Source organism: Notolabrus celidotus, chromosome 19, assembly GCF_009762535.1.
Source record: "Notolabrus celidotus isolate fNotCel1 chromosome 19, fNotCel1.pri, whole genome shotgun sequence".
NCBI classification, from domain to species: domain Eukaryota; kingdom Metazoa; phylum Chordata; class Actinopteri; order Labriformes; family Labridae; genus Notolabrus; species Notolabrus celidotus.
This window is the reverse complement of record NC_048290.1, coordinates 16,144,166-16,171,895: the sequence shown is the minus strand read 5'-3', so window position 1 is coordinate 16,171,895 and position 27,730 is coordinate 16,144,166. Positions and strand designations below refer to the sequence as shown.

Genomic DNA, 27,730 nt, shown 5'->3' with positions numbered 1-27,730 from the left:
CCGGTCGGGAACACACAGCCATTGGCTAAGAGGCTCACACTACGTCACACTCTGCCTGGTTGAGTTCCGCATTTCCAATATGGCTGCCGCCGTCGATTTGCTTCAAAACAGCTCTCAGGAACAGATGGGTGACGTCACGGATACTACGTCCATATTTTATACAGTCTATGCAACAGCTGCAGTGTTCCTGCAGGCAGCTGTGCCTCTCATTGGAAGACTAGTATTCTCAATATCTTCTAAATTACCGAATTAGAAAAAAATTCACCCCCCTCACAGTGAGAGGACGTCGAGAAATTAGCTATTCAGACTACACTCATCTTTTGTACCAGGCTGTAAACATGTTTATTAATGCTGCAAAGATCGTCTTTTCCCCATTCATGTGTATGTGACTTCCGGTACTTCCGGAGCCAGCCTCAAGCGGATCCTCTATGAACTGCAGCTTTTAACACTTCCGCATTGGACTCATATTTTTAGACCGGAGGTTGCCGCTTGTGTGAAAGGAGCCGTTTCAGACTTCCGTGTTTTTGTTACGTAACAACAATATCCGGTCTGTCACGGAGTCAGAGCTCGGAGCTTGTTCAGCCCATAGACTGTATAAAATAATACTGAATCCCTCCCCCGTTTTTCATTACCTGCACAAATGTGTGCTAACAAGGAGCTTAGGAGGGAGGTATGCTGTTGTAGGCTGTCTTAATAAACACAAAGGTCGGTTTTACTCCCCACGTCTGCAGATTTGAAGATATAGTGGATGATTTTTATTTGTCATGGATAAGTGCTAGCGCTAGTTAGCATAGCCACATAGCTATATGTTCATAGCTGTAGCTGTAGCTGTAGCTGTGTACCAAGACACACGTCCAGGACATCAGGACGCACAAAAAAGCCTCTTGCACCCATACCCCAAACTCAACAGGAAGAGCGCCACCTAGCTTTGAACATAAAAAACGCAGCCAAAATAAGGGTGCATACTTTTGCTCATTTCTCCTAGAGTTTTTATTCTATTCAGTCCAAACAAAGCACATTCAATAGCAGACATATTGAGGATTAAATTAGTGTTAACAGAATTCTGGTCCGATTAAAATTGTGGGCGTGGCATGTGTTTAGGCGGGGCATCAAAATGCAAGTGAGAAAAAAGCCCTGCAGAACTCATTTAAACAGCAAGGAAGGAGATCCAGCACCAAAAATCTGTTGTGTTGAGTCAAGCTGCACATCTGGAAATAAAGGACAACACCATCCAGGAGTTACAGGAAAAATTAAAAACAAAATGGAGGAAACTAAAATGCTTGTCCAAGCATTTGCTGAAGGTAGTAAGTACTTTCATTATCCTTGTTTAAAAAACTAGTCATGTAGTTACTAATTAATGCTTAAACAAGACATGAACAAACATTGGTATTAATAAACTATCCCTACGACTTGAACAAAGCAGTGTGACAACACAACAACACAATTGACCAAACTATGCACACTTTCCATGCAAAACATCATTGCCTAATGAATCTTTTTATGTTTCAACTCTTCAGTGGATGCAGACTGGATAGATGACCAAGAAGGACAAGCAGATCCATCTTACAGTGCACATGGTGCTTTCCTACAAATTTCATTCATATACCAATTCCTGTCTTAGTGATTCGCTCGCATATGTATGCGGCGTTGGCTCGCGTACGTATGCGGCGTTGGTTCGCGTACGTATGCGGCGTTGGCTCGCGTACGTATGCGGCGTTGGCTCGCGTACGTGTGCGGCGTTGGCTCGCGTACGTGTGCGGCGTTGGCTCGCGTACGTAAGCGGCGTTGGCTCGCGTACGTATGCGGCGTTGGCTCGCGTACATATGCGGCGTTGGCTCGCGTACGTATGCGGCGTTGGCTCGCGTGCATATGCAGCGTTGGCTCGCGTATGCGGCGGTGGCTCACGTAGGCGGCGGCTGCGGATGTGCGAGGGCCCGTTCATCGCCGCTTGCGGCTTTAATTAGGGCCCGAGCACCGCCGGTGGCCACCGGGGGCGAAGGCCCTATTGAAACCCTAAGGATTATTATTAGGGCCCGAGCACCGCCGGTGGCCACCGGGGGCGAAGGCCCTATTGAAACCCTAGGGATTATTTATCTTCTTTCTTACGCAACTTCTAGGGGACTTTTGGCCACCTGGACTTTAATGAAAGCGCCAATATTTTTGCACACTCATTGGGCCTGGTGAAAAATTTGATAATTTATGGGTCTCAAAATTTTTTGTGCAAAAATGTGCTCGCTAGCGCCCCCTAAAGTTTTCAAAATCGCTTTCGTATTGGGGTTATTTTGAGCTACATGCTTGAAAAATTTTACGCATATTAATGGCACCAGGACGCACAAAAAAGCCTCTCACACCCATATCCAAAACTCAACAGGAAGAGCGCCACCTACTTTTGAAAGTCTAAATTTGCTCCAAAAAGTGCCCAAAAACGCCCAAATCAGGGTGCATACTTTTGATTATTTCTCCTAGAGCTTTTGTCTGATTCAGTCCAAACTAGGCACATTCTAGAGTAAACCTATTGAGGATTAATACAAAGTAAAGGCATTCCATTTAGACAAAAGATGTGGGCGTGGCAGACTTTGGGGCGGGGCATCAAAAAAAACCGTCAAAAAATGGATTTTTGTGACTTTAATATGCACGTAATTTCACGACATCCAACTCACTCGTCAGTCAATGGAAAAATTGCGACATTTTATGGGTTTCGCAAAAAAAGTCGAAAAAATGTGCTCACTGGCGCCCCCTACAGTTTTGTAAAACCCCTCCCCATAGGGGTTATTTTGAGCTACATGCTTGAAAAATTGTACGCATATTCAGGACATCATGCCGCACAAAAAAGCCTCTTGCACCCATATCCCAAACTCAACAGGAAGAGCGCCACCTAGCTTTGATCATAAAAAACGGGGTAATGTAGGTCAAAACAAGGGTGCGTTCAAACGTTATCTTCTCCAAAGGCACTTCTCCGATTCAGTCCAAACCAAGGGCAATCTATAGCAGACATATTGACGATTACAGGTTATAAACGGATATGCCTCCTCAGTAAAACTGTGGGCGTGGCAGTTGTCGAGGCGGAGAATCAAACGAACATACAGCTCTGAATGTGAAAAACGGGGCCAAAATAGGGGTGCATACTTTTGAGAGCTCCTTCTAGAGTTTTTGTCCGATTCAGTTCAAACAAAGCACATTGTATAGCAGACATATAGACGAATACATCAGTGTAAAAGGATTTCTGGTCAGACAAAAATTGTAGACGTGGCATGAGTTGAGGCAGGGCCTGAAACGCACATACAGCTCTGAATGTGAAAAACAGGGCAAAATAAGGGTGCATACTTTTGACAGCTACTCCTAGAGTTTTTCTCCAATTCAGTCCAAACTAGGCACATTCTACAGTAAACCCATTGACGATTAACACAAAGTAAAGGCATTCCGTTCAGACTAAAGATGTGGGCGTGGCAAATTTTTGGGCGGGCCATAAAAAAAAACTCCAAAAATGGATTTTTGTGACTTTAATATGCACGTCATTTCACCTCATCCAAGACACTCGTCAGTCCAGGGAAAATTTGCAACATTTTATGGGTTTCGCCAAAAAAGTCGAAAAAATGTGCTCACTAGCGCCCCCTACAGTTTTCAAAAACCCCTCCCCATAGGGGTTATTTTGAGCTACATGCGTGAAAAATTTTATGCATATCCAGGACATCAGGACGCACAAAAAAGCCTCTTGCACCCATATCCCAAACTCAACAGGAAGAGCGCCACCTAGCTTTGAACATAAAAAACGCAGCCAAAATAAGGGTGCATACTTTTGAGAGCTGCTGCAAGAGTTTTTCTCCCATTCAGTCCAAACTGTGGGCGTGGCAAGTGTTGAGGCGGGGATTCAAAATGCAAATGAGAAACAAGCCCTGCAGAACTCATTTAAACAGCAAGAAAGGAGATCCAGCAGCAAAAATCTGTTGTGATGAGTCAAGCTTCACATCTGGAAATTAAGGACAACACCATCCAGGAGTTACAGGACTAAACAAAATGTAGGAAACTAAAATGCTTGTCCAAGCATTTGCTGAAGGAAGTAAGTACTTTCATTATCCTTGTTTAAAGTATTCATGTAGTTACTAATTAATGCTTAAACAAGACATGAACAAACATTGGTATTATTAAATTATTCCTACGACTTGAACAAAGCAGTGTGACAACACAACAATAACGACACAATTGAACAAACAATGCACACTTTTCCATGCAAAACATCATTGCCTAATGAATCTTTTATGTTTCAACTCTTGACCAAGAAGGACAAGCAGGTCCATCTGACAGTGCACATGGTGCTTTCCTACAAATTTAATTCATATACCAATTTGTGATTCTAGTGTTTTCTTATGACACATTATAATCTAAATGTAAGGTAGTAGCCGAAAAAGGCCACCAGGTGTCCCTGTTGAGCTGTTTATCACAGCCAGATTGAGCAATTCCTGATGTTTAGCTTTCTGTTTTGCTCCTCCTGTGACATTGTAGTTCAAAGACTGTTGGATTTTGGAGCAGACGTGATGTTTGGTTTTGGAGACGTTACTTTTGTGCTTAGGATATTATAATATACAAGTTATCCTGATAATATGTCTATTTGCTTTTCCCACCGACAAGCTCACTCACCAGGAGGCCACCTGATCAGATGCCAGCACCTTGCTGATGAACCACTTCCCAGATCAAAATGTACAAATACTGTTGTGTTTAAGCACGTATGCGGCGTTGGCTCGCGTACGTATGCGGCGTTGGCTCGCGTACGTATGCGGCGTTGGCTCGCGTACGTATGCGGCGTTGGCTCGCGTACGTATGCGGCGTTGGCTCGCGTACGTATGCGGCGTTGGCTCGCGTACGTATGCGGCGTTGGCTCGCGTACGTATGCGGCGTTGGCTCGCGTACGTATGCGGCGTTGGCTCCCGTACGTATGCGGCGTTGGCTCGCGTACGTATGCGGCGTTGGCTCGCGTACGTATGCAGCGGTGGTTTGCGTACGTATGCAGCAGTGGCTCGCGTAGGCGGCGGCTGCGGATGTGCGAGGGCCCGTTCATCGCCGCTTGCGGCTTTAATTTTATTTGTTTTTATACCTTATTTTATTCCTTCTTTCTATTAATATTTTGACTTCTTCATACTGCGTATAAGAGCATTCTGTAACAACTGAATTTCCCAAAACAACTAAAATAAAGTATTTCTGATTCTGATTAAAATGATTTCATTTAATATTTAATGTTTTAATTTTTTTTTTAAATCTTGAACTTTTGTCTTTTTCCCCCCAATTAATTTTTAATTATTATTATTTTTTTTTAATTTCCATTATATTGTTCTCTTTTATTCACATCTTTTTTCTTAGTTTTTCCAGAATAATCCATCCTCTCTTTGGACGTTGAACAATTAACATTTTTTCTTATTTGACCATTTGACCCAATGGACCAAACGCTTAACTGACAAGGAAGTCGACCAATCAGGTTTCCTCACGCTCAGCCAATCAGCGCTTGTCGCCCCGCCTCTCCATTACGCTGTCTGGATGACGCCATGACGCCGACCCGCAGCCTGGCTGACGTAAAGTTGCACGTCTGCGGCTGAAGAGACGCCACCGGCAGTCGCTCCCGGAGTTTAAATCTCTATTTTTTTGAATAGAATATATTTAGTTTCCACTCCACAGCGGATTGTCGTTGCTTCTGGGCTGCCATGGCGACAGAGATAACACAAGGTGTGGAGCAGGTCTCAGTGGGTAAGACAGAGAGTAGCCTAGCCTTGTTAGCTAGCTGCTGTAGACATGTGTGTGCTGCTTATTGCATCAGTTAGTGATGTTTGCAGCTAGCATGCCTGCTAACGCGTATTTCTGACTGTGTAGGCTTTTGTATTGATTTTTTACTGAGCGTGCTTACACAGTCAGTGAACGTATGTGCTGTAGATTAATAATTGAAAGCTACAGAGAAAAAATATGTGAGCCTAGCAGGGTACATTTAGAGAAAGCTAACAGTGAATTCAGCCATGACAGCTGTCAGTTTGTAATGCAGCAGCTAAGAGGCGGTGTTGGTGAGATAACCTGATGTATGAAGCTGACCTTGATTTGTCATTTTACTGTTCATATTAACTGATGATATTTTGATATAGTTTTCACTACCGGTCAACATATTAAATGCTCTTTCGGTTTCGTCTCTGTTCGGTACCTGAACGCCTCATAGAACAGGCCAAGGTGGGCAGGATGTTATTATGGTGTCCTGAAGCATATCCTAAAACTGTCCTTAAACATGTCCTAATAATAACCCAGATATCATACAAACATATGAGGGCCAGTTGCCAATAAAATAGTTAGTAAAGTAAAATAGTAGAGATTAATAATTGGAGAAAAATGCAGAAACCTTTGCAGCTCCGAAGAATTTTGGCAGGAACTTCTACGAAAAATAAACCAGAAAAGAGGTCAAGTGCAAACTTTGTAGGTGAGAGTAGATCATCTAGATCAGGGGTGTCAAACTCATTTCAGTTCAGGGGCCACATACAGCCCAAGTTAATCTGAATTGGGCCGGACCAGCAAAATCATAACATAACAACCTATAAATAACAACAACTCTACATTTTTACCTTTGTTTTAGTGCAAAATAGTACAAGTGGAACCTCTGGCGGGCCGGTTTTGGCCCGCGGGCCGTATGTTTGACAGTCCTGATCTAGATCATATCCACATGTGTGTCACATATAACGAGCATACATACAACAATGTTAGTCATCAATCTGGTCTTTCTCTCTCCCTATGTCTGCAGGGGAGGGCGGAGAACTATTCTAATGTGTGAATAGTTAGGAGTTGTAATAAACACTCAGTCTCTCATGTACAAGAATCCGCCTGTTAGTCTTACTGTGTTTTATAAACAGACAAAGACAAACGTTTAATTCTACCATGAATTATAAAGATATTATTTCCAGATACAGACATCCAGAAATGTGGTCACTTGTATTTTTTAGCTTCATTGAATGACTGAAGTAGACGATGATAATGCAGCAGTACTATACATTACCAACAATGACTGCACTGTTTCTAAAACTCCAATATCACTTTGATAACTTGCATTCAGGCAACTTTCTGCCCGCCTTGTTTTATTGATTGTAAGGAGAAGATAAGCTCTGCAGCATTAGTGTGTGACTTTTATACGGGGTCACGGGAGCAAAAGAGGGGAGACTAGTAAACCACAGTAAGTGTGTCAGAGAGTGACTTCCTCTTTTACAAACGCAGCTCTGTTATTTCATCAGCTTCTGTTTTCACGGGGGATTAACTTCAACCCAGGTCTGCCTCTATACATTTTATACAGACTGACAAACCGTGATAACAATCCTGTCTTGAACAAACTCACAGGAGGTTCAGCTTCTCACTCTGCCTCTGCCCCTCAGGTGAGCTGTACGTGTCGGATAAATGTGGCAGCGACCAGGACGGAGACGGGACCGAGCAGAAGCCCTTTAAAACTCCCCTCAAGGTAAACGCTGATGCAGCTTCACATACCTCAGATGTGTGCTCTCATTGTGTTTGGATGTGTGGTTGTTGTTGATCTCTTTCACTGGTTGGTCTCTTTCTTCACTGGTTGGTCCAAAATGTCTGTCAACATCTTGTATTTATTTAATCTTCTCTTCAGGCTCTGATGTCTGTCGGGAAGGAGCCATTCCCCACCGTCTACGTAGAATCACAGAAGGAAGGAGAGGTTGGTTTCTCTTATCTACACATTACAAAAACAAGAAGCTGTTCTTGTTGAGTATGTGAAAATATCCTCACTTAAGAGTTTTCAAATACACAAATCTTTACTCTGAAGATTTTATTTCAACCACAGTCTGTTTTTGATCAGAGGCTTTTCCACCGTGAATCAGCTGTTGTTTGCAGTAAAAGTCAGATCATGATGCTTCATATGGATTTTAATTTCACACAGCTTTCACTGGATATTGCTTGCACACCTCATGTCTCATGTTTGTGTTCCTCCTCAGCGTTGGGCCGTGATCTCCAAGACCCAGATGAAGAATGCAAAGAAGGCCTTCAACCGGGAACAATCAAAGAATGATGCCAAAGACAAGAAAGAGGTGTGTGTTTCTGCTACTTCTCTCTTTTTTCTCTCTGTCATCAGAAAGTCAAACCCTCAGTCTGGTATGTTTGTTGTTTTATTTTTGTGTCTTCTACATGTTTGTTCTGTGTAGGCCGAGGACACCGAGAGGAGAGAGAAGAACATGGAGGAAGCCAAGAAGATCGTCATCGAGAAGGACGCCAGCCTACCTGAGCCTGACGCTGTAAGTCTGTCACAGTTTATATTGTTGCTGCAATTAAAGCTGCAGAGGGCAGTATGACTCACAATGTGGTGACGTCATGAATCATTTACTGATGACAGATAAACAAACTGAACCGGGTCAGAAGTAATCATTGCACAGAGCATTAACATTTTTAAAAGCAAACTCAAGATCTACCTTTTTAGTCTCTCTTTTAACTGAGTTTTATTCTTATAACAGTTTCATTTCACCTTACTTTATTTATTTATTATCTAGTTCAAATTGTAGTCACTTTATATTTCATTTCCTTTTTTTTATTTATTTTAAGTTTATCATCTTATTTTCTTTTAATGGTTTAACGTTTTAGTGTTTTATTATCTTAGAAATGTATTATATTTTGGTGAGATTCATTTCCTGTGTTGAGTTTTAACATCTTATGTTTCCTCCAGTGTTTCCTTATTAAGATATCATGAGAGCATTTCCTCAGTTCGTTCAGCAACTCATTTTTCATTCATTTATTTATTTACTTTATTTATTGTTATTATTATTGTTGTATGTATTGTGTTCTTAACCTTAGGATTGTGGGTTGGGGTCGGGGCTGGGTTGGGTTTAGGATGGTGGGGTTAAGTTGTTTTTATGTACAGCACTTTGTGTTACAATGTCATTGTTTAGAAATACAAGGATGCAGACTAACTTTAGTTTTTGCATTATCTAGTGTGAATTACAAACTACTGCTATCATTAAGAACCACCTTTTTATCACATACTGGTGCAAATAACTGAGTAACCTGTACTAAAAGAGTCCCCGACCCTGAATACAGTCTCATCTTATCGTGTTATTTCCTTCAGGTAAAAATTCAACATCTAGAGGCCAAACGAGGTCAGAGAGTGAAAGTGTTCGGATGGGTCCATCGTCTCAGGAGGCAGGGTGAGCAGCATGAAACAGGATGATGATACTCAATCCACTTTTTACCTGTTCTGTAAAATACAACCGTTATTTTTTAAAAGAACCAAACCTCTAAATTTGATGCTGTTTGAAGTAAAATGTCAAACTTGGTTGAAGTTTGTATTTTCTGTCTTCTGCAGGAAAGAACCTGATGTTCATCGTGTTGCGAGATGGAACTGGTTTCCTCCAATGTGTCCTCTCTGATAAACTGGTACAACTCAACATCTTATACATTCACTCAACACACTGCACTTTCATTTTTGGCCTTCATTTATGATTTGTTAAATGTACTGTTGAGTCTAAAGTGTTTATTATTTGGGTGTTTTTGTGGAGGCAAAGATTGATTTTCTCTGAGATGAATAAAAGCTAAAACAAGAAGAAAATCAGCCAAACAGCTGATGAAGTAAAGGTGAAATTAACATATATTCAAGATTTATTTAATTGCACACAGGTTGTCTTAACATGTGAATTAACTCACATCCACACCTGTGTTTAATTGAGGTTGTTTTCTCGGTCATCATGAGGGAATTTAAAAACATTTATTCGATCTGATCTTTAAAAGTAGAGTTGTTTGATTCAAGGAAGGAACCCAGTTTCTAATTCCAGTAGGCTCAAAACATAAGATCATGAAGGTCAGGTAGATTACCTGTGAGAAAGGAGTTCCTGATTTTGTTCACTAAAGTACAAAATGGGTTATACATTTCAAACTAGTCATCGATGTGACACTTTAATGAGTTAATGTGAAATAATTTCCCAGGCTGAATTATGATCGGGATGTAAAGATGCTTCTTAAGTCTGACTTGTTTTCTTGTTCCTGTTTTTTAGTGCCAGAGCTACAACGGCCTGGTGTTGTCCACAGAGAGTACAGTAGCTCTTTACGGCACCGTCACTCCGGTCCCAGAGGGGAAACAGGTAAACACACCTGCTGCACCACATTTAAAACCTGCTGTAGGTCAACGTGCACTCAAGGAAACAGCTTACTGAGAAAATCAGGTTCCACAGGAAACCAGATGGGCGGCGTGAATCTGCTCACTGGTTTCAGGTTTATTGTCTATGTCTGCTCAATTACATAAATTATGCCACAGATTCTTACTGATTCAATGATGAAATTTAAATTTGTTGTGATGCAGATTTATACCTCTCTGGTCCAGATTGAATACCTAAATGTGAAAGAATTAAATTATTCTATATATGTTCTTTCATAGTTTTGATGTCTTTGGTATTAATCTACAGTGTTCCAAATAACTAAAATAAATACAAACCCTTGAATGAGAAGGTGTTTCTAAACTTTTGACTGGTAGTGTACGTGTACAACAATGGATGACATAAAGCTAATTTTTTATTGCCAAGTTTGAGGGTTAGTTTAAACATAAAAGTAACATAAATAAATATACTAATAGGTACATTTACAGATTTTTTTTGACACACTGTTCTTCTTAATGTCTAAAGAAGAGCTTTGGAGGAATATTATTTTGATCTTAAAATTGCTTAATTCAGTATTTTCCTGGTTTTTATGTCATGTCTGAGAAAGAGACCTCTGTGGGAGTTAAGTCCTTCTGTGAAAACCTTGTGAGCAACAAATACTGAGACCCAAAAAGCAAGCTAAGCATTCAGAAACAAGAACCAAAGCTTCAGCTAAACACTGATTGTTCATGGCTGCTGATTCCTCCTAACGTACAGCGACCTGCAGTAATCTCAAAAACTGTGCAGGGACTCGACTACTCATTGATTCCACATTTAAAGCTGTTTAAAGTCTTTATATTTTTGCAAATACACACACATTCTGCAGGAGGCACACACAGAGCAACACTGCAGGATGATTGGAGTATCAAAACCTGCAGAATCTCCTGACTGAGTTCTCGTCCTCCTCTCAAAGGCACCCGGAGGCCACGAGCTTCACTGTGATTACTGGGATCTGATTGGCTTGGCTCCGGCAGGCGGCGCTGACAACCTGCTGAACGAGGAGTCCGATGTGGACGTGCAGCTGAACAACCGACACATGCTGATCCGAGGAGAGAACGTGTCCAAGATCCTCCGAGTGAGATCCACCGTCACACAGTGCTTCAGGGACCACTTCTTTAACCGAGGATACTACGAGGTGAAGCGCACGGACTCAAAATGATTCAAGTCATGATGTTCAACTTTGAGATATAAGACAGAGAAATATATAAAACTGTGATTATTATGGGATGCATAAACATGTTGTCAGATCTCCTTCGTTCTTTCTCCGTGGATCAGATCACTCCTCCGACCCTGGTGCAGACACAGGTGGAGGGCGGTTCCACGCTGTTCAACCTCAACTACTTTGGCGAGGAGGCGTACCTGACGCAGTCGTCCCAGCTCTACCTGGAGACCTGTATACCCGCTCTGGGTGACACCTTCTGTATCGCTCAGTCATACAGAGCCGAGCAGTCTCGCACCCGCAGACATCTATCTGAGTGAGAGAGCGACTTTATATCAAGTTAAAATCACAAAAAACATCATAATCCTGTTTGTTTATTAACGTGAGATCAATGTGTCCCGTGTTCAGATACACTCACATCGAGGCAGAGTGTCCCTTCATGTCTTTCGAGGACCTGCTGAACAGACTGGAGGATCTGGTGTGTGACGTGGTGGACCGAGTGCTCAAGTCCCCCGCCGCTCAGCTCCTCTACGACATCAACCCTGTAAGTCTCTTTCAATCAATCAATCAAGCTTTATTTATATAGCACCTTTCATACGAAGAAAATGCAACCCAAAGTGCTTCACGGCGACTGAAAACAAGAAGGAAGCTGAAATAATATGATGGCAAGACATTAGGGATGTAAGGATATATTGCAAGACAAAACTCTTTCTTCTGCATTTTGTATTAATTGCTGTTTGTGTGAATGAAGATTACGTCCTTTTTAATCCCTTAATCTATAAAAGTACATAGTCAATCATTTTTATTTGGTAGGAAGATGGAATATGTGCTAATGTTTCTCTGATGTTGTTTTCATCTCCAGAACTTCAAGCCGCCCAAGAGGCCGTTTAAGAGGATGAACTACACTGAAGCCATCGAGTGGCTCAAAGAGCACGATGTGAAGAAGGACGATGGCACTTACTACGAGTTTGGAGAGGTGATGATCAAACACATCTGAATATCTTGAATATGTCTCATGATTCTTAGTCTTAAACCTTAGAATACTTCAAATAACAATCGGAGTATGTCAGTGACAAAAGCAAGCACTTTTAGAGGATGATCTTTGATCTGGATCCACGTTTAAGAGTCCAGTAGTTCCCCTTTAAGCCCAAGAAACGGGTCATGAGTCACTGTTTTTATATCATGCAGACTTTAAGAGTGTTTCCAGTGTTTGTGTTTTATGAAGTTTGGAGATTTTGGGGGGTTGTTTAAGAAAAGAGGAGTCAGACTCAAAAGAGGAGCTAAAATATCTTGATTTTTAGATCCCACAATGCAACTCTTTAAGAAGAACTTTCTGGTAAATCCCTCCACTCCTTCAGTTCGTAACTGTAGCTTACTCTGACACACTCTTATTTTCTCTCCTCCTGGAATTCAAAAATCCAGCAAGATACTAACCTCCCCGTTTTGTGTTAATCTCAGGACATCCCCGAGGCTCCGGAGAGGATGATGACCGACTCCATCAACGAGACCATCCTGCTCTGCCGCTTCCCGGCGGAGATCAAATCCTTCTACATGCAGCGCTGCGAGGACGACAAACGCCTCACTGAGTCGGTACGAACCTCAGAGATCAAACTGAATCAAACTGAGCTTTGGACTCAGAACAAGAGCAGCTTTACATCAAGGAGGTCGAGGTTCAGATGAAAATAATTCAATAGCAGCATGTTATTTTGTTTTGTGTAAAGTGGGTTTAGGAAACAGAGACGGTAAAAATTTGAATAACGAGCTGTCCTGACGTCTCCTCTGCTGCGTTTGCTGCAGGTCGACGTCTTGATGCCAAACGTTGGAGAGATCGTCGGAGGCTCGATGCGTATCTGGGACGCTGAGGAGCTGCTGGACGGATACAAGAGGGAGGGAATTGACCCGACCCCTTACTACTGGTACACTGACCAGGTAACAGGAAACACACGTCCTCCAACTTCTTACATATGACGCTGATGAGAAATCATTCATTCTTCATTTACTACTTTCTGTCACTGAGGAAAGGAAACAAAGCTAGAAGGAGAATTTAGACTTTTTTGAAGATTCATCTTTTGCCAAAACTGTTTAGAGATACATTAAATGTTACAGCTCTTGCAGGATCAGAGTGTAAATGTCTGCTCTCATGTCTTATCTTTAGTCTAAAGGAGACTGTGTGAAATATGAGAGTTTTAAGATACCAAGCAGACACAGACGGGGCCTGACTGTCCTCTGGTTTCATGCACTCTGCTGTATATTGTCTCTCTTCTTTGTTGCGTGTGTATTAACATGCTGTTGTGTGTATCTGTGTGTGTTTCAGAGGAAATACGGCACATGTCCTCATGGAGGTTACGGTCTGGGTCTGGAGCGTTTCCTCACCTGGCTGCTGAACAGACATCACATCCGAGACGTCTGCCTGTACCCCCGCTTTATCCAGCGCTGCCGACCATGAACACACACACACACACACACACACACACACACACACACACACACACACGCGCGCGCGATCATACACACACAGTAATGCACACACACACACACACACACACACACTCTGGTAGTCTATCTGGACCCGGCATGTGGCAGCGCTCTGTCTCAGCATTAACAAATCAAAGAGTTCTGTGTTCGGCCTTTAGCTGGTTTCTTTCCATCACGTCTCCTCACAGAGAGCTACAGATCTCACGTCAGACGTCACAGCCGCCATCTTGAAACTTAAACCTGAACGTGGATCATCGTCTGCTTCTGCTCGTGCTCATGGCTGATTATTACAAGGTGATGAATAACAGTTAGCATTAGTTTCCTGTGAGTGTTTCATGTCTGCATGTCCAGATAAAATGCCAAAATATTGTAAACGTGGTCTTGATTGCTGCTCAGTGATATCCTGTTCCTCTTTAAATTAATTTTCTACAACTTAGTGTTCATTCAGAGAGATAATCTGAAGGGATTTGAAAAAGTAAAGCTGCAAACTTCATTTGAAAATCATGAACTATCAAAGAAATGTTTTTGATGTTTGGTTGCACATGTTAGAGCCACAGCTCAGTTTTTGGAACAATTAAATAAAAAAGTTTTCCCTGGTTTAAAAAAAACAAACTTATATTGAAATTGAAAGGATTAAGATTACATGAAGACTTCAGAAACTACTGAAGCACTTCCTTTAACCGTAAGATGCAGAAGTTCTCACAAGATACGGTTTACACTTTGTTCCTTGGTTGAATGAATGTGAGAATGCATGAATAATTTGCAGCATATTTCCAAAGTTCTGTTGGTTTCAAATTTTTTTGCATTCCTGTGACGTCCAGAAAACATACAGCAAAGGCCCCGAGAACATCTGCAGAACTGCCACACACACACACACACACACACACACATACAAACACACATTGTTCTGTATATCTGATTCTAACTCTTGGTGGTTTTGTGAAGTTGAATAAATCCCCTGTTTGGTTCAAACCCTCGCTCTGCAGCATTTCCACTCCTTCCTATATAAAGATGCAGCGCTGACGCTGGAGTTCTGGAGAGCCGCCCGTCCTTCAAACAACTCATTCAGTCTTCGGTGGTTTAGAAATCATCGTGTTTGCGCGCTCTGCCTCTTTGTGTAAAAATATGCCTCTATCAATAAACTGCACTTCAATAAAACCTGAATCAAACACATGGCTGTACGAGGGTTTCTCTTACAGACTTCTACTCATTTAAGTTTTTTTTATTAACCACATGATTCTGAATGATTTGTAATTTTATCTTAAGGTTAACCTTTATGTCTCCTCTTTAACAAAATAAACTCCTGCTACCTTTTAATAAAACAACATTTAAGTTTCTGCACTAAAGACTCAAACATCTCTGAAAAGAAGCTCAAAAAAGGAATAAAAATATCAAACTACATAATAAAGTAATAAAATAAATATAATGGGGTTAGTTTAGTTGTAGTAGAGCTGGTTAAATATTTAACAAAAAATAAAACATTAAAAATATTAAAGAAAATGTTTAATGTAGGCTTTAGAGTCAAACAAAATTCAAAATAAGCAGCTCCTGACAAGTCTAATTGTCTTCAGCTGCAGTTCCTTTACTGGCCACTAGATGCTGCTAAAAGAGAACTGCTTACACTCAGCTTATCTTTAGAATATGATAAAACAACAGTGTTGTCCTAGCAAGGCTTCTATTCATAATAATAATAATAGTAATAATAATAATAATAATAATGAGTTTTTAAAAAATAATCTATTTTTAAATTGACTTTAAACTTTAATTTGACTTTTTTTTTCTCTACGTTTTTTACTATCAAGTATGTGGAAACATTATTTTGTCTTATTTCTTTGGCTTTGGCAAGGCAATCTTATTTATAATGCACCATTCATACAAAGAGCAATTCAAAGTGCTTTACAGAGTTAAAAACAAAAACCAGAACAGTAACAATCAACAAAAACACACAACAAACACTGCAAACATTTACATCTTATATGCAGCCAATAATGTTTGATCAACTCTCTCTCAGTAATTTAACATACATAGTAAATAGTGTTAAGTTTTTTATTTATTTAAATTAGAAGGGATTGTTCTAAATACTCAGCCCCCCTTCGCTGCTCTGAAGTCCATAACTGAGTCTTACTGTCCCGCCGGACACAGATCATTGATCATTGGAAATTTAATAGATGTTAGCATAATGAACAGACAGAGAGAATTGAAATACGATAAAAGATAAAGAAGGGTAAGGAAGAAATACTATCAGTAAATTAATAAAAAAAAAAAGTTCCTGTTTTTGTAACAGCTCTTACAGCCAGACTCTTTCTACATAAATCTAAAACAACAAGAGACTCCCATGCTGTTAATAATGTCCCTTTATTAAAATGTGTCATTCAGAATTTATTTAAACAGATTCGATGTTGGAGGTCTTTGCTGATCCCAATCAAGCAGCATATATTTATTTGCTTATATGATATTATACCAAGCTCGAGATCCAGAGTCTAGTCCAGATCCTTCCTGTTTGTGTTTATTTAAAAACAGTTCCTGGTTCTTCTTCAGCTCTTCGCCTCATCCTCGCCCCGTGTTGTATAAAGGAAGAAGGAAATGCTGCTTTAATTCTAAGTGCTGGAAAAACTGGTTTTAATGAAACATAACAGGAGTGGTAAACACAAAGGACTAAAACGGACATGTTATAAGTCTTTACAGGCTCAATTAATTAAGATATAGTGTTGCTTCTGTTTTATAAACATGGTTTGTCCCTCCTTCTGTTTACTGACCTGATGATACTTTAGTGAACAGTTTTTATAGTTTTTTTTTTATTTTTTCATATGAATAAAACAGTTTGGTGTCAAAGATTCAGAATGTGTTCACTTTTATTATTTTAACCATGATTCTTGGATTGAAATATATATATACTTTATTATTTATACACACACACACACACACACACACACACACACACACACACACACACACACACACACACACACACACACACACACAAATACATACACACACACAGTGGGAGGGTCTTTAAAGTGGGTGTGAACGTCCGGGGGCGGGGCTATGTGACAGCTCACAACAACGTAAATCTGACGTCATACTGAGTTTACGGCTCTGCGTCAAGGAAACGAGAGTAAGCGAGCTTTCAGACCGGAAGAAGGTATAATTGTCAAACAAATAAAAGCACGTCAAGCACATCCTCATCTAACTTAGTGTTTGAAATCTATGTTTTAAAATATCCACAAAATCGTTGTTTAGGTTCGTTTTAACTGTTAGTACATTGTAACAGAATAAGGTTCAGTGATGTATTATAGGAATGGAACAAAACATCAGTATTACTAGTTCCATAAATACTCTATTTCTAATTTGTGCTTTATAATTATTCTATCTCTGGGCCCAGATACTACTATTTTAATTAGATTTAGTACAATTGAAATAAAAAAAATACAAATGAATAAGGTGATTATTAAAGTTATTAAAGCGATTAATAATTTATCAATACATTCTATTATAATTTTTTTGTTTGCCTGGGCTAAAGATCAGGTATTTATCATATTATGTCACATTGTATGGCATCCTATCGTATAATGAATAATACACAAGCGGCAACCTCTGGTCTAAAAATATGAGTCCGATGCTAAAAACTGCAGATCATCGAGGATCCGCTTGAGGCTGGCTCCGGAAGTACCGAAAACCACATACACACCAATTCCAAAAAGCCAATCTTTACAGCAGAAATAAACATGTTTACAGCCTGGTACAGAAGACAGGTTTAGTCTGGATAGCTCATTTCTCGATTGGCACACACTGTACAGGGGCTGATTTTTTCTAACGCAGCAATTGCTAAGATATTTAGATTACTAGTCTTCCAATTAGAGGCACAGCTGCCTGCAGGAACACTTCAGCAATATGACTGCCGCTGCCGATTGGCTTCAAAACAGCGTTCAGAAACAGATGGGTGACGTCACGGATACTACGTCCATATTTTATACAGTCTATGGTTCTGGATCATTTGCAGAGGTTTAACAATTCCACCATCACGCCTCATTACCATGGGTGCCCGAGCCTTCAGCTGCTCAGCACCCAGACTCTGGAACTCCCTCCCCCCACACATAAGACAGTCGGATTCCATAACATCATTCAAATCCCAACTCAAAACTCACCTGTTCAAACTGGCATATTCACTCTAACTGGACTCTCTGCACCTCACTAGTTTTTAGTTTTTATTTATTACTTTTTGTTTGTTTGTTTTTATGATGTTTTAATGATGTATGCTTTTATGATCTGTAAGGTGACCTTGGGTGATCGGAAAGGCGCCCAAAATAAAATGTATTATTATTATTATTATTATTAATAAACAGAACCAGAACCAAACTCAAGCAAACAGAACCAGAACCAACTCAAGCAAACAGAACCAGAACCCTAACCCTAATCATATCCCTAATCATGACCCTTACCCTAATCATAACCCTAACCCTAATCATGGTATGGATGGCATGAAATGGTATCATAACAATGGTTTATATGCTGTTTTGTAATGACACAGCACAATTTTATAATTTATTAGAAATGTATTCAAATTATTTCACGGACCCCCACGCTATGGTTCGCGGACCCCCAGGGGTCCCAGGACCCCACTTTGAGAACAACTGGTATACAAGATGTTGAAGTGGCAGAGATAATGCACAGTGTATTGCATGGTTATTGCACAGAGTACAGAACATAGTTCAGTCATCAGAGGGAGGAGTTGAACAGTCTGATGGCCACAGGCAGGAATGACTTCCTGTGGCGTTCTGTGGTGCATTTAGGGGGGGGATCAGTCTTGCGTTGAATGTGCTCCTGTGATTCACCAGCATGTTATCATGTTATAGAGAGGGTAGTGGATGTTGTCCATGATGCTGTGGAGCTTTGACAGAGATACGATTCTGCCTGAGTACATGATGGCAATCACTCATTTGGCATCTAAGGAATGTCAGAAGTTGGAGTTTTATGCAGAGGAGACACCCCTATGCTCTCTTTATTTTTATGGGTTGACTTCTTACTGCTGGTGGTAAATATAGGACATCAAATGTGTGTATTAGACAGTAAGGAAGTGCCTTAACCAGCATTCTTTCTGAAGGACAAGAGGAAGTAACTCCACTGGATAGAAAGAAGTTGGGTCTTATTGTAAGAGTTTAAAGACCTTATTCTAACTTGAATTAGTGCCTCAGTAAACATTTTTAATGTGTTTGTCTCAATCACTAGTTTAAAGTGTTTCTCAATACAGCATGACATTCATTTAGTTAATCACAGGGCCAATTAGAGTCAAGTAGATGTTAAAGCAGGGCATGCTATAAAGGTGGGGATAGACTGCAACCACAACCACCTGCTGTCAAAACATTCTTACCTGTCCATGTCAACAGCCAAAATGCCAAACTTATGGCTTCAAAACATAAGTATACAAACCAATGTATGACATCACAGTGGTTACATCCACTTCTAACACATACTGAGCCTCTTTTGGTGAAAGCAACAGAACTAAAGAGAACCATTAGCACCAAAATACTGCAAAGAAAATATATGTTACATGCTCAAACACCAAGAAACATCTGTTTCCTTTTATTGCTGCTCATATCTGCCTATATTATTGTGACTGTCCATGCATGTAAATGGGCTGTCCTCAGTGAATTATTCCACAAAAGAAAAAGTCTTGACGCACATGCCTTTGAAAAAGGATTGTGTTTTATTTACAGTGAATTTCATCAGAATTACAATACAAACAATTTATGGACTGACTCTTCACAGTTGAAGAATTCATTCAGGTCTAGAGGAGTTAGCAGGAGGCTTTGTGTCTGTGTGTGTATATGTCGGTGTGTGTGTGGCAACTTTGGCAGAGGGAAAGTCCTTGGTGTATCTGCAGCCTCCTCTTCCTCTTCATCTCAACCCCGCAATGGTTCCCTTGCTCAGTGACTCTCTCCTTTCTTTCCCGCAATCTGGATGGAAATGTAAAGAAGACGATTAAACATGACTGACATGTTGTCACAAACAGTCTGCATCACACATGAACCTCGAGGTGCTTCGGCTGCTCTTTATTTACCCTCTTGAAGTCGCTCATGTTGGTGGCCTGTACAGGAGTGCCTATGAAGGTCAAGTAGTTGATTTTTGTCGTCTCCTCGTCTCCTTGGTTTGACTTGACAAACAACTGGAAGACAAAGAAGTCACATCTCCACATTATTTATTTCATTTAGTTAAAAAATGTGTGCAAAAACAAGATTAAACTGCACAAGAGTACACATTTACATGAATATGCACAAGTGGGATAAAAAACCTTTAAGGCTTTTTTTAAAAGAAATACACCGAATGTTGGAATTTAAGTAAACTTCCACAAAGTTAACATCAAATAGAAGAATAACAATAGTGATTAAACAAAGTTTGTTTTGTCCTAAAAGTAGGACTCAAAATGTCTCACTTTGACCTTTTCTTTTCGTCAGGTAGGATCATTAACCTGGACCTTAAAAATAATGACACAGTATGCTGTAACATGAAGTCAAATGCCAACGTGCTGGTTCAGAAACAAAGGGCTTTAGGACCAGCAGCATGATTTAAACATCATTTAATAGGAAATAAGGAATAGGTTAACTTCAACAGAGCAGCTACATGTATTTTTTGTGAACCACGGCTGATTTTCACCAGTAAATTTCTTACCGTAACACTTTGTACGTTCTGAAACTTGACATAACGCAGGGGAATCAAACAGTCCTCTTTGTAGTCTTCCTCTGAAAGCTCCAAAGCCTGAGTGGCTTCACTCCGCTCAGCATCGTCGAATCCCATCGACCGGGGGAGATTTATGAACACCTTCACCACCTTAGGGGCTTGCGCTGACACGCACAAAAGGGAATAAAGCAGGGAGAGGGGAAAGAAAGGAGCAGAAAAATGATAGGATGTTATCATCAGGGCAGTTATTTTCACCGACAACCAGATGAGAGACTCGGGTCAATGACTCAAGAGTTGAGCAGCTTGATCTGAACTCACCAAAGTCTGAGGACAGAAGCTTCATAGAGAACAGCTTCACCGGCTGGTTGAAAGCCATGGTTATCAGCAACTACACAAAATGAAGAGACAGCAACTTGTTAAAAAAGTCTACAGGCATGTGACACACGGTGTTATAACTACACTGGGTTTAACTTTGAAAGACGGCCCAGAAAAGACGGAGGATGAACTTGTTTCTGAGATTATGTCATCACAGCATCACTTTTTTTTTTTTAGCTTCAGTGCAGAGGTTTAGGTATTTTGCATTTTCTACACTCTGTTGTTTTGGTCCAAACTCTTGGACTGGGAGAAAATAAAATCTTCAAAGATTCACAAGAGTCTCTGTCATTAAAGGTGATGCTCGTACCTGTTCATCACAGTCAGACTCCATGTAGGTGGAGTCTTTCACTAAGCAGTTATCGAAGCCGCAGTCGTCACTCTCGTTGAGGCACTCACAGCCAGCTTTGTTGACGAAGGGCATGAGGTCCATCTGAAAGCAAGCAGGACAAAAAATAAGACTTACAAGTCTATTTACACTTTTTAATCACATATACAGCTATATGTTAACATGTCTTTCTGAATCATCTGCTTGACCTGTAACCTCTACTGAGAAAATCAAATCACTTCACCCTTTCGTTCAAGCAGATATTTATTCCTGATTTGTAAGCGTTTCCACCAAGGTGTATCTAAAATATTGTGTTCAGAAGAATGAGGTAGATAGACAAACCACAAACATAGAGCCTTTGGTAAAGTCATTGATGTGGAGGTGTAAATTGGGATCATATAGAGGTATGTGAACTATATGAAAGTGGAAACAACGATGAATAGGGTTCACTCACGTATCCCTTTGGAATGTCCGAGTCCTCGCTGTTCCCCGGGTCGTTCTCTGTGTGCTGTTTGATCTTCTCCTCTAGGCCTGCAGCGTCTGCTCCCTGATACTGATCCACACGAACCCGGTTCCTGAAGAACAGGAATGTCGGTGTGGCCGAGATGTTGTTGGCTGCTGCGGTTGCCTGCAAGAAAAATAAATGATGTATAAAAAATGTAGTTTTGTATAGAACAAAACCCTCGTCTTTAACTGTGCTGGATGCAACAGCTCACAACAAGTATAGTTTGTGCATCAGATGCATATCTTATTCTTCATGTGTGATAGAGCATCATCATTTCCAAAAACTAAACATATACAACTTGACCAACACTGTTCAGTTGCTAGAAATACTCTCACGCAGATAGACATGATGGTTTTTAGGAAATCACTGCACATTTTGTAAAAAAATAAAATTATGTCTTTGTGTAATTTTCTTCCGATCTTTTTTTGCTCTTAGCAGGAAGCTCAAGAAGTCTTAAATTTCAAGAGATTAACAAAAACATTGTTGCTTTTAGATATTCTCATCCATATCCTCCAGACTAGGATCACATTTTCATGGGAATAGGTCCATTGATTACTTTTGCCATAACAAAATAAGATTATTGATACAAAGATCAAATAAAAGCTATCCCCCCTGACTTTAGCTCTGGTCTGACACCGCTTCACTAAACCAAAAATCACAATATAACAAGAATGAAGGCTGGTTATGGCTTTACATATTAGACCTTTCCCCAGCTGTCCCAAGACTCTGTTGGATCATAACATCTTCGGTGAATGCAGCACACCAGACTCACCCGACAGACGTGAACATCTACTTCGAGGAAGACGACCTGTGGGTACTTGGTGCTCAACATGTTGAAAGCTGGAGCTATTCTGACACAAGGCCGACACCTGAGGAGGAAGAGGAGAGGGTGTTAGTGATCTGCTCTGGTCTCTCCTGATGACACAAGAGGTCAACAAGTCAGCGGGACCTTTAATATGAGAGATAATGTCAACAGAAATCTGTGAATTGTTTTGGAAATGTATCAAGCAAGATGATAACTTCTAATTCCACATAAGTCCTGTCAATTTCTGGAGTGTCATTTCATCTAACCCTCCTATCATCCTTGGGGTCAATCGGACCCCATTAAATGTTTAACGTCTCTAAATTGAAATTTGGCTTCATATTTTATGACTTTTCCAAATTTAATGGGGACAACTGGGAAAACGTAAAATATGTTTTAGTTGTATATAACATAAGAAATATCAACATTTTACACACATTAGTTTTGGTTGTTTTGGATGATATTGAGGTCACTATAACCAAGGACACCTCCGCATGTGACTGCAGGAGCTGGGATCGAACCGCCAACCTTTAGATTGATATATAATATTTCCAGCCACCACGTCTCTAAAGACATTCCGTGATGAGTCCTGTGTCTTACGTTTTGATAATATAGAAACAAGGCAGGGCTGACGAGAGCATGACAAACTCGCAGTAGTTTGATGTTCTGTTTTACAAATAAAGTCCTTCTGAATGCTTTACTAAAAGAGGTGCTGTTTTTTCTTTTTTGATATGTCATGTAAATAAATTAATTGTTAAGCTTGTATAGGCCAGATCTAAACTTTGAATCAGCAACAATCTGTGTAAAATTCAGGTAAACATGACAGGGTTGGTCACATGTTACAGTACACTTCACAATAACTTCACTTTTGTTATATTTTAATGAGATGTAATGTGCCCGCTTTCTCCTGGTGATGAAAACAGTAACTTTTTGACTGCCAGTTATCCATTTATGTGATGAATAAGTCTTTAAATGGTCTGTCACCTCAGCTGTTCAGGAACTGTAATAAATGCTATGTCATTCCAAGCAGCAGAGCTAGTTAGCTAACGGCGGCTAGCATGATAACTAGCTCTCATGGAAATGGAAGCTACACCTGTCAGACAACAAAGAAATACATATCTGCCATCTTCAACAAGAAGTTAAACAATAAGCTTTAATGTTTTTTAAATAGTCTGCTGAGATAAGAGTCCACAGTGTCCGCAGCGAGGCCTCGGAGCCGGTGAGTCGATCTTACCCGGCCATTGTGAACTTCACCACGGCGAGCCTGGAGCCGGCGGCCGCTAGCTCCGGCTGGAAATCCGGGTCGCTCCCGATCACTTTCACACCGACCATGGTAGAGTCTGCGGCGGTGAAGTGAGCTACTTATCTGGGTGTTGTTCAGGAGAGAGCTGAGGTCAGATGAATGTTTAAAACGTGCTGTGTTTTTAGCTTTCTGTCAGAATGTTAGCTAACTAGCTGCTCCTGCTTTCTAACCACACAGCTACAGTGAACTGATTCAGGATGCGGACTCCTGATTGGTCGACACCCAACCGGAAAGGCGGGGCTTCATCTTCTTCTACGATAAACTCGGGCGTTTTATACGCATGTAAGAGCTTTACTGCCCCCCTCAGGATAAATAATAAAACCTTTTCACTGAAGAAATTTGGAATGTGTTATTTGTCTAACAATTTACTTTTTTAAATCCATATTTTCTGAAAGTAAAAAAAATGCTCCACTGTTTTTAAAACACGACTATTTTCGTTAATTAATTCAGACTTTAAAATCAATAACAATTGCCTCACCAAAACTGCTCATGTGCAATATCCCCCCTGTTTATTTATTAAAGTGCAATAGTTACTCATCCCTCTCTTCTTACATGTGCAATACTTTTTTCTACCCATCTTATCAGTTCTGTACATTGTTTTTAACCTATGTTACAAGTCTGTGCACATTTTTCACTGCATCACAGGTTTTGTAAATATTTGTAAATATACTTATTTAGTTGTGTATATATTTCGTAAGATATGCTTCTTTTACTTCTCTAGTTTTAATTGCTATTAACTTTTAATAATTGCTATTTTACAGGCTCTTGTTTACTTTATGCTGTTTTGCACTGCCTACTCTGCTGGTGTAACACTTTACATTTCCCCGTTGTGGGACGAATAAATTAATATCTTATTTTAATTTGAAGTTGTACAAAAGCAATATTATCTCATCTCTGTTAAGTTAATAAAGTGTTTTTAAATACTATTTTAATTTCTAACTTGAGGTATGAGTCTGAGTCAGAATAAATAAAATCAAATAAGATGTCAGGATGTCACGCTCGACAGGATCTAGATGATCCAGTGAACTGATCTCTGTGGACTTTAATTTGATGTTTATTGCTATTACATATGCAATCTTTAATGAATTATAATTTTTTAATTTACTGCATGCATTATAAATTGGTTTTAATATAAAATGCATCTGATATCAATTTATCTGAATGTTTAAGTTCATATTTCTCTGCTGATAATTGACCTGGAAACACATCAATAAATATGCATCCAATGATGATACTGTGCCTCTCTCTCCGGAATTTCCAGAGGGAGAGAGCAGCTTATCATGAATCTGTTCTGTTGTGAGTTTTCATTCTCCTCATGATAGCTTACTGTACAGCTGCATTAAGTAAAAGTATTTGCTGAGGAGGACTCTCTTTAGGTGGCACTGTGGGTCAACAAATAGAGCTGACTCTGTCAGAAGGAACCCAACCTGTTATTGGCAAGGACCAGAAGAATCACATAAGAGGAGCAAGAGGTCAATCTAATGTCTGACACAAAAGGAGAAGAAAGCTGAAATTATCTGCATAAAAAGAAACTCAAATGACAAATGCCTCTAGACTTAAAGGACTCCTCTTTGGTCTGTTTTCTTTGATCAGTTTTAAAAGATAGAAATAAAATATTCTCATGACCCTGAATGAGTTCAGCTTTTGTCTCAAGTGTTTTTCTTCTTGTCCACCCTTTTCGATCAAATCATAAAGCCTGCTCAAAATACCTTACAGTCCAGAGCTCTGTCACCTTGAACCTAACAGAGGTCACTTCAGCACCAGAGGAGGACAGAAAGAGTTCTCTGTGTGATGTGGGAGAGGTGAAAAATCGAATGCACTTTTAGTTCTATTGCCCATGATGCTCTTTTCTGCAAAATGTTGGAAAATGGTCACATGAAGTGTTTTTGTTTGCTCAGTCTGAGTTAAATGCCTCTCAGCAGTAAAGTTAGAGTCGTTGCGCTAGACGTGCTGAAGGGTTGATGTTTGAGGGGCGACATTGTGATAACTTTTGATTTTCTTTTAATGTTGTTGCTCTCATCTATTTTGTTTTCTGTATTTTAAGTCCATGCAGGATGGGGATCACGAATGACACGTTGAACAATAAACTCTGTTTTCACTCAATTTGGTCTCTGATTTTCATCTTGCACAGAGGAAGAAGGTCACAGCTTTGCAGCGTCAAAGGAACAACTTCAGATCTAAGTCAGCCATGTGTCAAGGGCTCTCACAGAACAGTTCAACTAACTCGTTATTTTCTGATTGGTGGAAACTGGAGCACTGGAAAAACATGCAAACTCAAGATGCAGCTCTGTCTTTGACTCTATCAAAAATTCCCTAAAACTTAAAGAACACTTCAATATCACCCTCTCTCTTTATAATATCTAACATGACTTGTGTTCCTTTGTCAGCATACTGAAAAAAATCATTTAAGAATGTGAGAAACAAAAAAATAAAGGTTTGGATCCTTTTTATTGAAAAAGAAATGAATAAACTTGTTTCTTATTTTAGAATAATCACCATTCAAATTTTAAGCTTACTGCAACCACTGTCAGTACTACAGAAAAGAGCCATCAGAATAGTTCACAATGTTGATTTCCGTGAACACACAAATTCACTGTTCCTCAAATCCAAAATATTCAAATCATTGACCTTGTGGATTTTAAAACTGCACAAATTGTGTATACGGCTAGGAAAAATATCCTTCCTGGAAAGATTATTCTTTGAAAGAGAGGGGGGTTATTACTTAAGAAGGAAGTTAAGATTAAAGATGGTGAGTGTTTGGACCCCAAGGAAAAGCTTTTGAATTTTAATCTGTGGTGTAAAACTGTGGAACAGACTCAACATGGAGCTACAGCAATGTCAGAACATAATCCAGTTCAAGAAGAAGTATAAATAAGTAATTTTCATGAGGTACAAGGAGGTAGACAAGTGTTGAGAACCATGAGGGGTTTGCTTTTGATTGTAGGTGTAAGTATGAAGATTATATATGAAGATTTGTTTTGTTGGAATGCACCCATATAATGCAAGAAAAATGTGAATAAAGGGGAAAGATTAGATAAGTTTGAACTTCTTCCTACTCCTTTTCGCACATGTAAAGTAAAATGTTTCAGTGCTTGCTAATGGAACTGAGTTTTTTTGTATAACTATTTCTTCTTTTACTCGTATTTTTTTTTTCTATTTTACTTCTACATGATCGACATAAAGACATCAAATCAAATCAAATGATCACAGAGTCAGCTGCAGCAGCACGCCCTCCCAGTGTAAAGCCCACCTGGTTTAATTAAGAATTCAATTACGTCCCTTTACCTGCGCGTCACGTGAGCAGAACACCTCTGCGCCCACTTCCGCAGCTCTGTCGCCGCCTCCCTGAATGCCACGCGTTGTTTTTAACCCGCTTTTTAATGTTGTTTTAAGGCCTCGACGTGTCGGACCGGTCCGGCAGGTTTGTGCGGGGCAGAGCAGGTGAGGCAGCGGGGGCAGGAAGGGCGGGGAGCGGCGGAGGAGCTCTCTACAAGCAGGAAGAAGAGGACAACATGGTGCGGTGACTGAACGCACCGACACCGACCAAGAACAGGATCCACTGTGTGAAATCAGCCTGCAAAAGAGACCGAGTAAGTACACTTCAATACTGTAATGTCTGCGTGTGTGTCTGTGTTTGAGTTTTTTTTTAAGTTTTAAAGTGTTAAACAGAGCAGGTAAGAGTCTCACCTGGGCGGCTGCTCTCCTCCTCAAGGAGTCCTAACTGCTGGGAGAGCAACACCTTCATGTTACACCTTTTAATGTCAATTTGATCCATTTCCAGCTGCTGATTCTGCTTCAAACTTCTTGACTTATCTCTAAAATTTATATTTCACAAAGGCCATCATATTTTAAACTTAACTTCCTCTCGTTTGACCTAAATATGTATGAAAAGTGATTATAAAAGCAGTCCAAATGAGCAAATATGTAGTGTGGGGTCAGAAATCGCTGTCGACCATGTTTTTA

At 40.1% G+C, this 27,730-nt stretch overlaps 3 protein-coding genes across 6 annotated transcripts in view; 2 read left to right on the top strand and 1 right to left on the bottom strand.

Moving 5' to 3' along the window:
- Positions 1-1,246: 1,246 nt before the first annotated feature.
- Positions 1,247-14,953, top strand: nars1 (asparaginyl-tRNA synthetase 1). Of its 4 annotated transcripts, none has more exons than XM_034710138.1 (16): positions 1,247-1,304; positions 1,518-1,577; positions 7,386-7,468; positions 7,625-7,690; positions 7,968-8,060; positions 8,175-8,264; positions 9,089-9,167; positions 9,326-9,396; positions 10,011-10,097; positions 11,062-11,283; positions 11,424-11,623; positions 11,716-11,851; positions 12,170-12,283; positions 12,766-12,897; positions 13,105-13,236; positions 13,622-14,953. In XM_034710138.1, the coding sequence occupies exons 1-16, from the start codon at positions 1,262-1,264 to the stop codon at positions 13,751-13,753; spliced, it is 1,740 nt and encodes a 579-aa protein (XP_034566029.1). In that variant the 5' UTR covers positions 1,247-1,261; the 3' UTR covers positions 13,754-14,953. The 4 variants fall into 4 exon arrangements, with proteins under 4 accessions (XP_034566029.1, XP_034566031.1, XP_034566032.1 ...); XM_034710140.1 differs by having other exon boundaries at positions 1,247-1,301; positions 13,622-14,759; XM_034710141.1 differs by lacking the exons at positions 1,247-1,304; positions 1,518-1,577 and adding an exon at positions 5,531-5,733 and having other exon boundaries at positions 13,622-14,759.
- Positions 14,954-19,463: 4,510 nt separating this feature from the next.
- Positions 19,464-24,007, bottom strand: txnl1 (thioredoxin-like 1). Its single transcript, XM_034710378.1, has 8 exons — positions 23,699-24,007; positions 22,435-22,531; positions 21,612-21,785; positions 21,140-21,262; positions 20,776-20,845; positions 20,449-20,621; positions 19,841-19,945; positions 19,464-19,736 (listed from the first exon to the last, which is right to left on the bottom strand). Exons 1-8 carry the CDS (start codon positions 23,794-23,796, stop codon positions 19,707-19,709), a joined length of 870 nt encoding a protein of 289 aa, XP_034566269.1. The 5' UTR covers positions 23,797-24,007; the 3' UTR covers positions 19,464-19,706.
- Positions 24,008-26,965: 2,958 nt separating this feature from the next.
- The window catches only part of atp8b1 (ATPase phospholipid transporting 8B1), a 36,219-nt gene continuing 35,454 nt past the window's right edge, over positions 26,966-27,730 (top strand). The window contains exon 1 of the mRNA XM_034709118.1: positions 26,966-27,357. The gene's annotated coding sequence lies outside the window, so the exon portion shown is untranslated. The remainder of the gene's footprint in view (positions 27,358-27,730) is intronic.

Bases quoted from the DNA above. Each gene is read 5' to 3' on its own strand.
- nars1 (XM_034710138.1), top strand. From the start codon at position 1,262: ATGGAGGAAACTAAAATGCTTGTCCAAGCATTTGCTGAAGGTA. The intron at 7,469-7,624 runs GTAAACGCTGAT...TCTTCTCTTCAG, and splicing joins CCTTTAAAACTCCCCTCAAG to GCTCTGATGTCTGTCGGGAA. The intron at 10,098-11,061 runs GTAAACACACCT...CTCCTCTCAAAG, and splicing joins CGGTCCCAGAGGGGAAACAG to GCACCCGGAGGCCACGAGCT.
- txnl1 (XM_034710378.1), bottom strand. From the start codon at position 23,796: ATGGTCGGTGTGAAAGTGATCGGGAGCGACCCGGATTTCCAGCCGGAG. The intron at 22,532-23,698 runs GTAAGATCGACT...CTTCCTCCTCAG, and splicing joins GTGAAGTTCACAATGGCCGG to GTGTCGGCCTTGTGTCAGAA. The intron at 20,622-20,775 runs GTGAGTTCAGAT...TGTGCGTGTCAG, and splicing joins GCTTCTGTCCTCAGACTTTG to CGCAAGCCCCTAAGGTGGTG.